The following is a 14,982-nucleotide window of genomic DNA, read 5'->3' as shown; positions in this document are numbered from 1 at the left end:
TGTTTGATTGACTCGCTGATTTGTTATGAATTCATTGTTATTTCTTCTTCTATTCGATGTAGATTCGTTATTGTTTCGTAGATTCATTAGAATGATGATTCGTTGATTAATTTTTCTTGATTAATCATTAATAAATTCGTTCATTGGTTTGCTGGTTGGTTAATTCGTTAATTGAATTACTAATTTGTTGAATTGATGTTAATTCGATATTTATTTGTTGATTGAATCGTTAATTGATTTGTTTTTCCTTCCATTGATTTATTCGCTGATTCATTGTTTGATTGACTCGCTGATTTGTTATGAATTCATTGTTATTTCTTCTTCTATTCGATGTAGATTCGTTATTGTTTCGTAGATTCATTAGAATGATGATTCGTTGATTAATTTTTGTTGATTAATCATTAATAAATCCATTCATTGGTTTGCTGGTTGGTTAATTTGTTAATTGAATTACTAATTTGTTAAATTGATGTTGATTCGATATTTATTTGTTGATTGAATCGTTAATTGATTTGTTTTTCCTTCCATTGATTTATTCGCTGATTCATTGTTTGATTGACTCGCTGATTTGTTATGAATTCATTGTTATTTCTTCTTCTATTCGATGTAGATTCGTTATTGTTTCGTAGATTCATTAGAATGATGATTCGTTGATTAATTTTTGTTGATTAATCATTAATAAATTCGTTCATTGGTTCGCTGGTTGGTTAATTCGTTAATTGAATTACTCGTTTGTTGAATTGATGTTGATTCGATATTTATTTGTTGATTGAATCGTTAATTGATTTGTTTTTCCTTCCATTGATTTATTCGCTGATTCATTGTTTGATTGACTCGCTGATTTGTTATGAATTCATTGTTATTTCTTCTTCTATTCGATGTAGATTCGTTATTGTTTCGTAGATTCATTAGAATGATGATTCGTTGATTAATTTTTGTTGATTAATCATTAATAAATCCATTCATTGGTTTGCTGGTTGGTTAATTTGTTAATTGAATTACTAATTTGTTGAATTGATGTTGATTCGATATTTATTTGTTGATTGAATCGTTAATTGATTTGTTTTTCCTTCCATTGATTTATTCGCTGATTCATTGTTTGATTGACTCGCTGATTTGTTATGAATTCATTGTTATTTCTTCTTCTATTCGATGTAGATTCGTTATTGTTTCGTAGATTCATTAGAATGATGATTCGTTGATTAATTTTTCTTGATTAATCATTAATAAATCCATTCATTGGTTTGCTGGTTGGTTAATTTGTTAATTGAATTACTAATTTGTTGAATTGATGTTGATTCGATATTTATTTGTTGATTGAATCGTTAATTGATTTGTTTTTCCTTCCATTGATTTATTCGCTGATTCATTGTTTGATTGACTCGCTGATTTGTTATGAATTCATTGTTATTTCTTCTTCTATTCGATGTAGATTCGTTATTGTTTCGTAGATTCATTAGAATGATGATTCGTTGATTAATTTTTCTTTATTAATCATTAATAAATTCGTTCATTGGTTTGCTGGTTGGTTAATTCGTTAATTGAATTACTAATTTGTTAAATTGATGTTGATTCGATATTTATTTGTTGATTGAATCGTTAATTGATTTGTTTTTCCTTCCATTGATTTATTCGCTGATTCATTGTTTGATTGACTCGCTGATTTGTTATGAATTCATTGTTATTTCTTCTTCTATTCGATGTAGATTCGTTATTGTTTCGTAGATTCATTAGAATGATGATTCGTTGATTAATTTTTCTTTATTAATCATTAATAAATTCGTTCATTGGTTTGCTGGTTGGTTAATTCGTTAATTGAATTACTAATTTGTTGAATTGATGTTGATTCGATATTTATTTGTTGATTGAATCGTTAATTGATTTGTTTTTCCTTCCATTGATTTATTCGCTGATTCATTGTTTGATTGACTCGCTGATTTGTTATGAATTCATTGTTATTTCTTCTTCTATTCGATGTAGATTCGTTATTGTTTCGTAGATTCATTAGAATGATGATTCGTTGATTAATTTTTCTTTATTAATCATTAATAAATTCGTTCATTGGTTTGCTGGTTGGTTAATTCGTTAATTGAATTACTAATTTGTTGAATTGATGTTGATTCGATATTTATTTGTTGATTGAATCGTTAATTGATTTGTTTTTCCTTCCATTGATTTATTCGCTGATTCATTGTTTGATTGACTCGCTGATTTGTTATGAATTCATTGTTATTTCTTCTTCTATTCGATGTAGATTCGTTATTGTTTCGTAGATTCATTAGAATGATGATTCGTTGATTAATTTTTCTTGATTAATCATTAATAAATTCGTTCATTGGTTTGCTGGTTGGTTAATTCGTTAATTGAATTACTAATTTGTTGAATTGATGTTGATTCGATATTTATTTGTTGATTGAATCGTTAATTGATTTGTTTTTCCTTCCATTGATTTATTCGCTGATTCATTGTTTGATTGACTCGCTGATTTGTTATGAATTCATTGTTATTTCTTCTTCTATTCGATGTAGATTCGTTATTGCTTCGTAGATTCATTAGAATGATGATTCGTTGATTAATTTTTCTTGATTAATCAATAATTAATTCGTTTGCTGGTTGCTTAATTCGTGAATTCAATTGCTCGTTGATCGAATCGTTAATTGATTTGTTTTTTCATGATTTATTAGCTAATTTATTTTTTGATTGACTAGCTGATTCGTTGCGAATTCGTTGTTGTTTCTTTTTTTATTCCAGTATGTAACAATATTGAGATGAGATCAATACGTTATTGAATTTATAGATAAAATTGAAAAATTTCATATTTAAACCTCTACCAACCTATTTAATATTATCATATTAAAAATAGTAATGAAACAAAGTAACTTCAAAACAACAGACTCCATATTTCACCATATAGCATTGCAGACCCAAGGGATAAATAGAAAAGGTTGTTAGTGAATTTATAAATGAAGCAAAACCATTTAGCTTATAAAAAAATGAAGAGAAAATAAAATACACGAAGATGCGCTCTGAAGTTAAAAATGAAAGCAAATATTCCATTCATCATCACCAAAAGTCGAAGCTAGTTAATCGGTTTAACCCACGTCGAAAGTCATACAAAATCATCGCACTAAAATTTTCTTGATTCGATTCAGTTTTTTGACCAAAATGAATGTTTCAAGTACTCAACTCAAATAGTACTTGTATGACAACACGTTCATCATCAAAAATGTCAAACTTCATGTATTTGTATCTCTAAAACAGGAATTGTAACAGCTGTAAGAGGTTTGAGTTATTATCCAGTTTTCGGATAACAAATTATAAGAAGATTGGAATCCACTACTACCAGATTTCTTGGTTAACTATGTCTTCTTTTTCTATCATTGGAGTACCTATTACAAGTAATTTGAGGTAAATTTATGTTGATTCGTGGATACATCTTCAATTTTTCTGGTTCGAATTTCAACTCAGTTAATGAGTTTATTATATAATTGATCATTAATGCTGACACAACTTTTGTATTTTTTATCTTCAGAAGTAGATCCAGGCCTGGTAGTACCAGCGCGTTATCATCCTCAATCGATAAATCTGAAAAAAATATTAATATCGAGCCCGTACACGCTACTGACATTCGATTGACCTACGCAAGCCATTAACTTCTTAGGTAGACTTGCATGTGGGTATCAAGGCGGATTTAAACTGTCGCGTTGCAGTCTGGTTGGTTTATATGAAAACCCCGACATAACAGAAGCAAAAAATATAACCACTTATTTCTGTATTGTTAATTTCGTTAACTGTTCAGTAGATTCATATCTGTTGTTGTCTATTTATTTGAGATAAGATTAAAAATCTTAATAAAGAAGTACCATGAATACCATAAACTTATAGTATTTAAATCAAAACGTGATGATTAAAGCAATAAAAAAGTATTTAGAGAGATATTAGATATTTGCGCTCAGAAATTCAGTCATTAAGTTATGAAAGGCGATTCATGGGTTCTAGTAAAAATTCTAGAGAATAATTCAGCTTTTTTGATCATTTTATTCTAGATGAAAACATCGATTCATGTGCCTTAGGTACATTACGTATAGAATAAGCCCAGTTTCTTGAAATATCGTGACTGGGGGCTCGAGTTTCTTTCCAGTCCAGCTATATCCAGTTGCATAGCAAATGGGCCTTGATCGATCAAGCAGTTAAAAGTGTTTTCTTCCCAGTCTCGTCTATCTTAAAAGATGACCTTAACTAATTATTTAACGTTGTAAATGTTAAAACGACAGTAATTTCCTAAGAATTAAACTTCTTCGAGGTTTGGTCCATTCTCATACTAATCCTAATCAACCTAATCACCATTTTTCCCAGCTGGATTTTCTACATGAAGATTCAGAGTCTTCACGTCTATCTGTTTCTGCTGTGGCGCTGAGGATACTTGTTTGCGTGTTTACAGTTGATCTATTAGAGAAATCCGAATGTGAAATGGGTCTAGCTGCCAAAATTCTTCGTCTTCTGTTTCATAAACTTTTAGGTGTAATGATCTGTAGTTTCGTAGTCTCTTATAGTTCAAGAGAATGTGGATAGGAGTTTCGTCCTCTACGTAACAGAATCTGCTCGTTGTCCGTGCTGAACCTAGCATCTTCAGGAGTCAACTGAGATGGAAAAGTCCCAACAAAACTCTTGTTTGTATTCTTAGACGATTAGGATGACCCTAAGTGAGGAGTTGATAAACTGAATGGATAATATGGAACAATTTCGTTATCTTAAAGTACAGGTGTTGTTAATATTCACAATTTCTATTTTTTTTTAAAAAAAAGTACAGAATATAAAAATGATATTTTCCACAAATATATTTATAATACTGTCATTTGTCACCCTGTATAAAAATATAACATTTGGTGACTCAATTTGACATATCATTGAATATTTAGTTTTAGATATAAAAAAATAAGCTTTCAAAATCATTTTTTTTAAATTTTAATTATTCAATTAGAAAAAAAATTCGATATTGCCAAATAATTATAAACAGCTGGACAGTGGACGATAGTTTTTATTTGTGTTTCCCCCATCCAAATTTCAACTCCTTTTTAAGCTTATTTGAGACAGTTCGTTACCTTATTATGTTTTGCGTTCGAAAGTGAGAAATAGTCCAAAGAATGAAGCGGTATTTTCCTTTTTAAAAATATTACCAATCACGATAGCACAAGAAAAGTTTTTACTACTGAAGAATTACTTCTGAAATAAAGTGAATGGGACGAACGCGTGTCGTACTAAAAATTTATATAAAGTGATACGAGAACTTTAAGAAGGCCTTTGATTAAAATCACTCAGTGAGCAACTTTTAACAAGTAAGTACATAACAATTGATAAATAAGTATACATATTGATCAAGTTTATATAAAATCAGATCTTAATTTTACATATACAATGTGCTCAATCAATTTGGGATCCCTGAATTTCCTGTTGTTGAGATACTACAAATACTTTTCTGCTGTTTCATACTCCTTTCTGAGAATATTTCTCATTAACAAGGTTTTTAATAACAATTAACATTGATTCGTTGATCAAATCTTTTATTGATTTGATGATTCCTTGATTAATCATTAATTGGTTCGTTGATTGATTCGCTCGTTTGTTGATTGATGTTGATTTATTGTTGATTCGTTATTTATTCTTTGATTGAATCGTTAAGTGTTGTGTTTTCTCATGATTTATTCGCTAATTTATTTTTTGATTGACTCGCTGATTTGTTGTGAATTCATTGTCATTTCTTCTTATATTCCTTCTAGGTTCGTTGATTAATTTTTTTGATTAATCATTAATTAATTAGTTTATTGGTTTGCTGGTTGGTTAATTCGTTAATTGAATTACTCGTTTGCTGAATTGATGTTGTTTCGATATTTATTCGTTGATTGAATCGTTAATTGATTTGTTTTTTGATCAGTTGATTGATTCGCTGATTTATTTTTTAATTGATTAGCTGATATGCTGCTAATTAATTATTATTTCGTCTGTAATTCGATGTACATTCGTTATTGCTCCGTAGATTCATTAGTATGATGATTCGTTGATTAATTTCTTGATTAATCATTGATTAATTCGTTTATTGGTTTGCTGGTTGGTTAGTTCGTTGATTGAATTGCTCTTCTGTTGAATTGATGTTGATTCATTGTTGATTCGTTATCTATTGGTTGATCGAATCGTTAATTAATTTGTTTTTTGATCAGTTATTTATTCGCTCATTTATTTTTTAAATGATTAGCTGATATGCTGCTAATTAATTATTATTTCGTCTATAATTCGATGTAGATTCGTTATTGCTCCGTAGATTCATTAGTATGATGATTCGTTGATTAATTTCTTGATTAATCAGTCATTAATTCGTTTATTGGTTTGCTGGTTGGTTAATTCGTTGATTGAATTGCTCGTTTGTTGAATTGATGTTGATTCATTGTTGATTCGTTATCTATTGGTTGATCGAATCGTTAATTGATTTGTTTTTTGATCAGTTGATTGATTCGCTGATTTATTTTTTAATTGATTAGCTGATATGCTGCTAATTAATTGTTATTTCGTCTATAATTCGATGTAGATTCGTTATTGCTCCGTAGATTCATTAGTATGATGATTCGTTGATTAATTTCTTGATTAATCATTAATTAATTCGTTTATTGGTTTGCTGGTTGGTTAGTTCGTTGTTTGAATTGCTCTTCTGTTGAATTGATGTTGATTCATTGTTGATTCGTTATCTATTGGTTGATCGAATCGTTAATTGATTTGTTTTTTGATCAGTTATTTATTCGCTCATTTATTTTTTAATTGATTAGCTGATATGCTGCTAATTAATTATTATTTCGTCTATAATTCGATGTACATTCGTTATTGCTCCGTAGATTCATTAGTATGATGATTCGTTGATTAATTTCTTGATTAATCATTAATTAATTCGTTTATTGGTTTGCTGGTTGGTTAATTCGTTGATTGAATTGCTCGTTTGTTGAATTGATTGGTTAATTCGTTGATTGAATTGCTCGTTTGTTGAATTGATGTTGATTCATTGTTGATTCGTTATCTATTGGTTGATCGAATCGTTAATTGATTTGTTTTTTGATCAGTTGATTGATTCGCTGATTTATTTTTTAATTGATTAGCTGATATGCTGCTAATTAATTATTATTTCGTCTATAATTCGATGTAGATTCGTTATTGCTCCGTAGATTCATTAGTATGATGATTCGTTGATTAATTTCTTGATTAATCATTAATTAATTCGTTTATTGGTTTGCTGGTTGGTTAATTCGTTGATTGAAATGCTCGTTTGTTGAATTGATGTTGATTCATTGTTGATTCGTTATCTATTGGTTGATCGAATCGTTAATTGATTTGTTTTTTGATCAGTTGATTGATTCGCTGATTTATTTTTTAATTGATTAGCTGATATGCTGCTAATTAATTATTATTTCGTCTATAATTCGATGTACATTCGTTATTGCTCCGTAGATTCATTAGTATGATGATTCGTTGATTAATTTTTTGATTAATCATTAATTAATTCGTTTATTGGTTTGCTGGTTGGTTAGTTCGTTCTGTTCTGTTCAATTGATGTTGATTCATTGTTGATTCGTTATCTATTGGTTGATCGAATCGTTAATTGATTTGTTTTTTGATCAGTTGATTGATTCGCTCATTTATTTTTTAATTGACTAGATGATTCGTTACGAATTCATTGTTATTTCGTCTTTTATTCGTTGTTGATTCGTTATTACTTCGTAGATTCATTAGTTTGTCAATTAGTTGAATGATTTGTTAATGTATTCTTCAGACTTGTTGATTGTTTCTTCGCTTAGTTTATCTGTTGATTATTTGTTTATTCGTTATTGATTTTTTAGATTTATTTGATTCGATTTGACAATTCGTTTAATGATTTATTGATTTGTTATTTATAAATTCATTTATTTGTTACTTCGTCGATAGATTGGTTAAGAGCTTCTTTAACTTATTCGCTTGTTGGTGTATTTATTGATTCGTTGTTGAGATGCTGTTGATTACATTTTTATTCGAAATTGCTAGATCTACAATCTTGATCTTTCACTGTTTTTTTAAAACTGAATCAAAATACTCCCTACTAATGGCAAGTTTCCCCAAAAATTCTTGGCAAATCCATTCCAGTCACTTTAAATCATTTCAAATTTCCTTATTACTGCCTTTTTTGTTAAAAACGACTCTAATGATAAGAGACTCAGCCTACTGAGGCTCCCATCATCAGTTCAATGAACTAATATTTTTTGAATCTTCTATATGGTAGTGAAACAGATATTTACAATATCATGTTAACCTTGGAAAAATGAAATTCAGACAAAAATAAACAAAAAATTAATCGATGTAAATATCTTAATTATCTTCCCGAATCAAAATATATTTTTATGATGAGGAAAAGGTATGTAGAAGGTGTTTTATCAATTCAAATTGTTATATACTTATGATTTTATTATTAAATTATTCGTTAAAGTTATCAGAAACAAAATTAAATAAAAAAATTTATTCTAAATAGTTTTGTAAAGAACTTTCTGTTCATCTGTTTCATGTGTACAAACTATTCGGTAGCAGAGGGATTAAATTTAATACGTTTACACTTTTTCACACATCTTAATAATTTTTATATACAGCGGTCAACATAAGTCAGATAATGCTCTCGAAAAATCTGCATAAGTTCAGTAACGTTCATAAATCTGGGCCTTGTAGAAGACTAGAAGTTATTGCAGAGTATATAGCTTGAAAATGGCCACAAATTTTTGTGAATTTGTCTTAACTACCTCGGCCACAAGATTTTGCCAAGACGTATCGCTCCCAACTCAACACCCAACAAGCGATTTTGCATTGATGGTGATATTTTATATCCAGACTGGATCAAATCCTAATCTGCAGTGCCAGACTTCTTTGTAAAATCAGCAGCCTGGGTTTTTGTTGTAGTATACTATATCATACATCTAATATTATACATATTAGATGGGCGGGAGAAAGAAAATCGGTGACCAGATGCACCAGCGCCCGTCTGAAACTTTTCTGAGGTGTGGATCGAACTTTGAGAAAGCTAGTAGCCAGTCGATAAGTTAAGACGACAAACCTTATGATCTCGATTTATTTATAAGGTAGGCGTTTACTGAGAATGATATTAGTTATTTCTCGTAATTTGACAGTTTTCAGTCTGATCTAGTTACAAGTATTGAAATTAATAAAAAAACTAACGACGTAAAATCAAGATCTGAAGGAATAGTTTACGGTTAATCACTTTTTAACAATGGGAATAGTTAGAAAAACAATTTACGATAACTGTTAACGTGTTGAGACAGGAATTTCGTTTGAAAATAAATAAGAATCAAATAGAGAAGCAAAAAAAAAATCCCAAAAAAGAAAAGAGAAGCTTTGGTTGAGGCAGCTCACAGAAATTCCGTTTATTTTCCTTATAACAAGCGAAATAACACCTTTTATATTTGAAGTGATTTTCTCATACTTTTTCTAAAAATTCTTCGCGTTCTCACAGTCACCGAATTCATCTTCGGATGAAGATGTTCTTAATAAAGGAAAGTTTTTATATTTCATGTTTTTGTGATATCATATAAAATCATAAATCACATCTCAATAAGTTTTATGAAATAAATTACACCAAGGTAGATATAAGTGGGATTAAATATGCGAGGCCCCCATTTGCGTGGGGTTCGTAGCAACTCTTGCTTTGTGGTTACCTACTAACACTTTAACTTAAATAATGGTAACAAATAAATGAGAGCAAGCGGCACTTAGCAGAGTTTTTTTCAAAGAATGATTTACGTTGAATTTGGATATATAAACGTTAATGGTTTTATATCAATTAATAAATCTGTGATTTATTTTTACTACTTGTTTCTTAATGCTTTTAAAGTATGTATTACATTTTTGTAACAAAAAACAATGACGCAATTTATCTCATAGAAGGTTAATGGCTAGTAATAGAAAGCAATAATAAAGTAATGTAGTGAACATATAGTTAGTTATATAGAAAATAGGTTAAAAGTAACCATGTACGATAATTGTAGATCAACGACGTCGACGAGACGCGTAGTTTGGAATATCCATGACATCCGAATATCTTTAATTAAATAACGTAACCGTTCGACACTTCTAGACAACCTGATCACGATTAAAATTCCTCAACTTCTCAAAGTAGAAGAATATTTTCAAGAGAATTAAGATTAGGATTGCTGAATGAAAGTTTTGCAAAAAGGCAACTCTTTTAACATCGACAAACGGTTGCCAAATTTGCTCAATGTATTGATGTTTGTGAATAATGCGCTCAAGATAATGAACTAAAGCCTCAATATTTTCTAGAGTTATTTTTGACTTTTCAGTTGCTTAGGCTATTGAAACATTATCTCTTTAATGCTTAAATTTATTCCTTTTCAAGAAAAATAAATTATACAAGACGTTGTACAAAAAATGCCCTCTCATTTATACGAACAAAAACCTTCATCAATTAGTTATTACTTCGTAGATTCATTAGTATGATGATTCGTTGATTAATTTCTTGATTAATCATTAATTAATTCGTTTGCTGGCTGATTAATTCGTTGATTGAATCACTTTTTGGTTGTAATGACGTTGATTTGTTGTGTTATTTATTCTTTGATTGAATCGTTAATTGATTTATTTTTTGATCAGTTGATTGATTCACTGATTTATATTTTGATTCAGTAGCTGATTCATTGCAAACTCATTGTTATTTCTCCTTTTATTCGTTGTAGATTCGTTATTGCTTTGTAGATTCATTGGAATGATAATTCGTTGATTAATTTCTTGATTAATCATTAATTAATTCGTGTATTGGTTTGCTGGTTGGTTAATTCGTTGATTGAATTGCTAGTTTGTTGAATCGTTGTTGATTTATTGTTGATTCGTTATTTATTCGTTAATTGATTTGTTTTTTGATCAGTTGACTTATTCTCATTGCTCATTTATACAAACCAACACCTCCATTAATTAGTGTATTAAAATTATTGTTATTTGTATAATTTTTATTTCCTTACAGGCCAAAATGCAATATTTACTATTAGCATTTCTTTTGGTTGAGACGGTAGTGTCTGTTCAAAAACTTCAAGAACATTTTGCGTGGAACCAAATAGATTATAACTTTCCCAACGAGGCTATCCGAAGAAATGCTTTGCTTACTGGTAGATTCAAACCACAAAATAATTTACCAGTCGGAATTGAAATTTGGCAAGATAAAATGTTTATTTCAGTTCCTAGGTGGAAAGAAGGTAAGCTCTCTAAAATATCCACAGTATATAAAGTAGATATTATGGAATTCCCCTGCAGACATCATCTTCTGCACCATCGATTAAATATCTTATTTTTAACACAACTCAAGTTAAAAGTATTTAAAAACTGCCACAAATAATTATTAGGGAAGTAATTTCATTTGTTGTTTTTGACTATTTTCAAAAGTTTTTAAAATGATTTCCGATTGCAAAAATGTGTCAAAAGGCTTAGAATTATATTACTATGAATCTTGTTTCAATATAAGAAGTCTTTCATTTTTTATCCGTTATTAACCAACAAAAACTCGTGGCTGCTAATGTGAAGTTTTCCATATTAGAATGTAGAATAACTCCTGGTAGTATGTGATGTTTTTCTTTCAAATTTGAGAACTTTTTCCAGTTGGTAGGTATGATACAGCTTCATCAACTCAAGGTCTTGAATAGTGAAGAAACATACTGCAGGTGTTATCAAAATAAAGTGCATTGCGAAGAAATTCTTCACAATATTGGAACGGAAAACTTGATACATTCAAGAAGTATTCAAAAAAGAACTAAGCTGGACCTAACCTAACCTAACTCAACCATATGCTTCTCTTTTTGGTTCCGACATAAAAATCTCGGCGGGCGACAATTCACCTATAGGGACTAAATGAACTCGGTTGACTATTTGCTTAAATCTTAAAGGACATCCTGAGCAGTCTTCGACCTTTTCTGGTGCATCTTGTGTCACCTCTTCGATTGGGATTGCGAAAAACAATTATTCTCGAAGTATTGCATTGTAGAAGCAATAACTGCTGGTTCAGAAGGTCGAATCGTATATTTAAAAGCTTATATAAGTTTTTTATGGTCAACTCTGTCAAAAAAAACTAGAACTTTTTGTTGATTGACCTTTTAAACAATATTTCTGATTCTTGTTCGTTAATAAACGAATCAGCTGGCAAAGATTCGTTGCGCAGCTTCAGAAAAAGACATCAAGATGTTTTAAGCTTGAGGAGATTAATTAGGAATCTGACAGTGTCGTTTTTGAGATTTAGGAGGGGGAAATTGAGAGGTAAATGACCTGTGCACCTAATATTCTATAGCGATCACAGCAATACGAGAAAATTTAGATATTGTGATGGCTGCACAACAAAATTTTGTCACGATAATTTAGTTTCCACTCCACACGCGACACAAGATCCAGCTGTTAGATAAAACGATAATGGGCACTTGTATGACCACACGTTGTGAGTACAAATATTAAACTGTATGATAAAAACGTCAGATATGACATATCTACATCAGTGTTGCCATATCTGACAACTAAAGTAGCATCCCATGTAATTTTCATTCATTATCATCGTCATTAGTTTTTATTTGATTAATATTTGGTTAATTGTTTCTAGGAATACCTTCAACTTTGAACTACATCGATTTAAATAGTCCGGAGAAGAATCCAAAATTAACTCCATATCCAAATTGGGCATCGAATGAATTAGGTAACTGCGAAAAAGGCCTTAGCACAGTATACCGAATGAAAGCTGACGAATGTGACAGACTTTGGGTACTAGATACAGGTACTTTTGGTATTGGAAATACGACTCAAAATCCTTGTCCGTACGCTTTGAACATTTTCGATTTAAGAACGAATCAAAGAATAAGAAGGTACGAATTTAAACCTGAAGATACCAATCGAAATACTTTCATTGCTAATATCGCTGTGGAGCTAGGATCCACTTGCGAGGATAGTCATGCTTACTTCAGCGATGAATTAGGTTATGGCCTCATTGTTTACTCATTCAAAGATAATAAATCGTGGAGATTCTCTCATAGTTTTTTCATGCCTGATCCATTAAGAGGCGACTTCAATATTGACGGTCTGAACTTCCAATGGGGCGAAGAGGGAATATTCGGAATGAGCTTGTCACCTCGAACTGAACTCGGTTACAGATTATTATATTTCAGTCCTTTGGCTTCTCACAGAGAATTCGTTGTTTCCACACAAACTCTGCAAAATAGTTCGAAAGTAGAGGATAGTTGGAAGGAATTCTTCGCGTTGGATGAAAGAGGACCGGATTCTCATACTACTTCTAGGGTTATGGATGATAACGGCGTGCAGTTTTTCAATCTTATCGATCAGAATGCTGTCGGTTGTTGGAACTCGAAAACGCAATACAATAATAAAAATCACGGTATCGTGGATAAGGATAACGTCAAATTGATATTTCCTTCAGATGTTAAAGTCGACAGAAACAATAATTTATGGGTCATGTCAGATAGAATGTCTAATTTCTTGATGTCATCTTTGGATTATAGTGAGATTAATTTCAGAGTATTTTTCGCTCCAATCGATGTTTTAATAAAAGATACTGTGTGTGAAGTTCCCAATTATGAACCTGTTTTTTACAGCCAAAATAACCAATATTTTTCGAAAGTTCCCTTACAAAAATATTATAATGTGTTTGGCCATAACTTATATTAACTATTATAAATGATTGTAAATTATTGAAAATGACATAAATATATTTAATGAAATGTTTTTTTTTAATACTTTAATTATCCAATTTCATCCAAAAGGGCTCAGCTTCGTAAGATATGACAAGACTAAAGAAAACCTCATCTAGGTCTTCGAATATCATTTTTATCGCTTGCAGAGAAGTTTCTGTTAACTAAAACGATAGAAAACGCGCTTAATTTTGTAGATAAACAAAAATTAGTTTTAAAATTGGCTGAGTATTATTTCATTAATGCTCTATATCCATCTATTCTTATATGATCTATTTTTTGCCCTCTCCAGACTCTCCATAGGTACTACAAGTGCTAGCTATCCACACTCTCGATTGATTCAATTCCTCGCTACTTCTGCTACAAAATGGAGGTGATTCAATTGACATTTATACACGATAAGGACTAGTTGAAACTTTTTTCTTTAAGATAATTTTCCAGATTTTATCTACTTTATATCTACAATATACTACAACACAAAAATTATTCGTTGTACTTCATAAAAAGTGGTGAAATGTCCAGCAGCTTTTAGACGAAGAGGTATAGGTAGTATTGGAATGAACGTTGTTAGTGTTAATTCCTGTATCAGTACACAACACTGTCTGACTGCGCGTTTCGATAATCAAATGATCATCTTCAGAAACTGACTCGTACCACATTCTCTTGCAGTGTTTTGATTTAAATGGGACTATCCTTGTATACTCTACTTTCAATTTAATTTCAAAACGAAGTTAAATGAATCTGATTACAAGTTATCAATTGAAAAAAATTTAATAGTGGTGTACGATTTTGTCAAAATATCATATGTATAACGTCAGATTCGTGCTGATATTTACAAATCAATTACTAATTTTTTCGTCTATCACTTCTCAAAATATATTTTTACAATCAATCAATTTTTACATGCTTTATAGTCGTGAGTAATAAAATATTATATCTATTTTACGAGCTTAGATCAAACATGACTTGTACGTGGGTAATTGTGCGATTGTTTCGCAAATATATCAAAGAAAATATCATCGAAAATATATTTGGAGCTTTAAAGATGTCTCGAATTGCTTATACTATGTTTTTGAATAAAATTGAAACAAGTAGAAAAATCGGCGCATTTATTACCGCCAGCAATCAGAAAATATTAAGAAAATCACAATTTATAAAACTAAGTTTATATAAAAAATAAAAAAAGAAAGATATTGTTAAGATCGTGTCTCCCCCTAGA

The 14,982-nt window shown here is 30.2% G+C and overlaps 1 protein-coding gene across 1 annotated transcript; it reads left to right on the top strand.

Annotated features, from left to right (window-relative positions):
* Window positions 1-5,323: 5,323 nt before the first annotated feature.
* On the top strand, window positions 5,324-13,793 carry LOC130441583 (protein yellow). Its single transcript, XM_056775320.1, has 3 exons — window positions 5,324-5,336; window positions 11,051-11,279; window positions 12,665-13,793. The coding sequence occupies exons 2-3, from the start codon at window positions 11,057-11,059 to the stop codon at window positions 13,738-13,740; spliced, it is 1,299 nt and encodes a 432-aa protein (XP_056631298.1). The 5' UTR covers window positions 5,324-5,336; window positions 11,051-11,056; the 3' UTR covers window positions 13,741-13,793.
* The last annotated feature ends 1,189 nt before the right edge of the window (window positions 13,794-14,982 follow it).

The sequence above is a fragment of the Diorhabda sublineata genome, chromosome 1, assembly GCF_026230105.1.
Source record: "Diorhabda sublineata isolate icDioSubl1.1 chromosome 1, icDioSubl1.1, whole genome shotgun sequence".
Taxonomy (NCBI): Eukaryota; Metazoa; Arthropoda; class Insecta; order Coleoptera; family Chrysomelidae; genus Diorhabda; species Diorhabda sublineata.
Note: the sequence above shows the minus strand (reverse complement) of the source record. Positions and strands in the feature narration are given on the sequence as shown.

What these genes read in the sequence shown, in the direction of transcription:
- LOC130441583 (XM_056775320.1), top strand. Translation starts at nt 11,057, where the DNA reads ATGCAATATTTACTATTAGCATTTCTTTTGGTTGAGACGGTAGTGTCT. An exon ending in AGTTCCTAGGTGGAAAGAAG is followed by an intron (nt 11,280 to 12,664) that starts GTAAGCTCTCTA and finishes AATTGTTTCTAG; the next exon opens with GAATACCTTCAACTTTGAAC.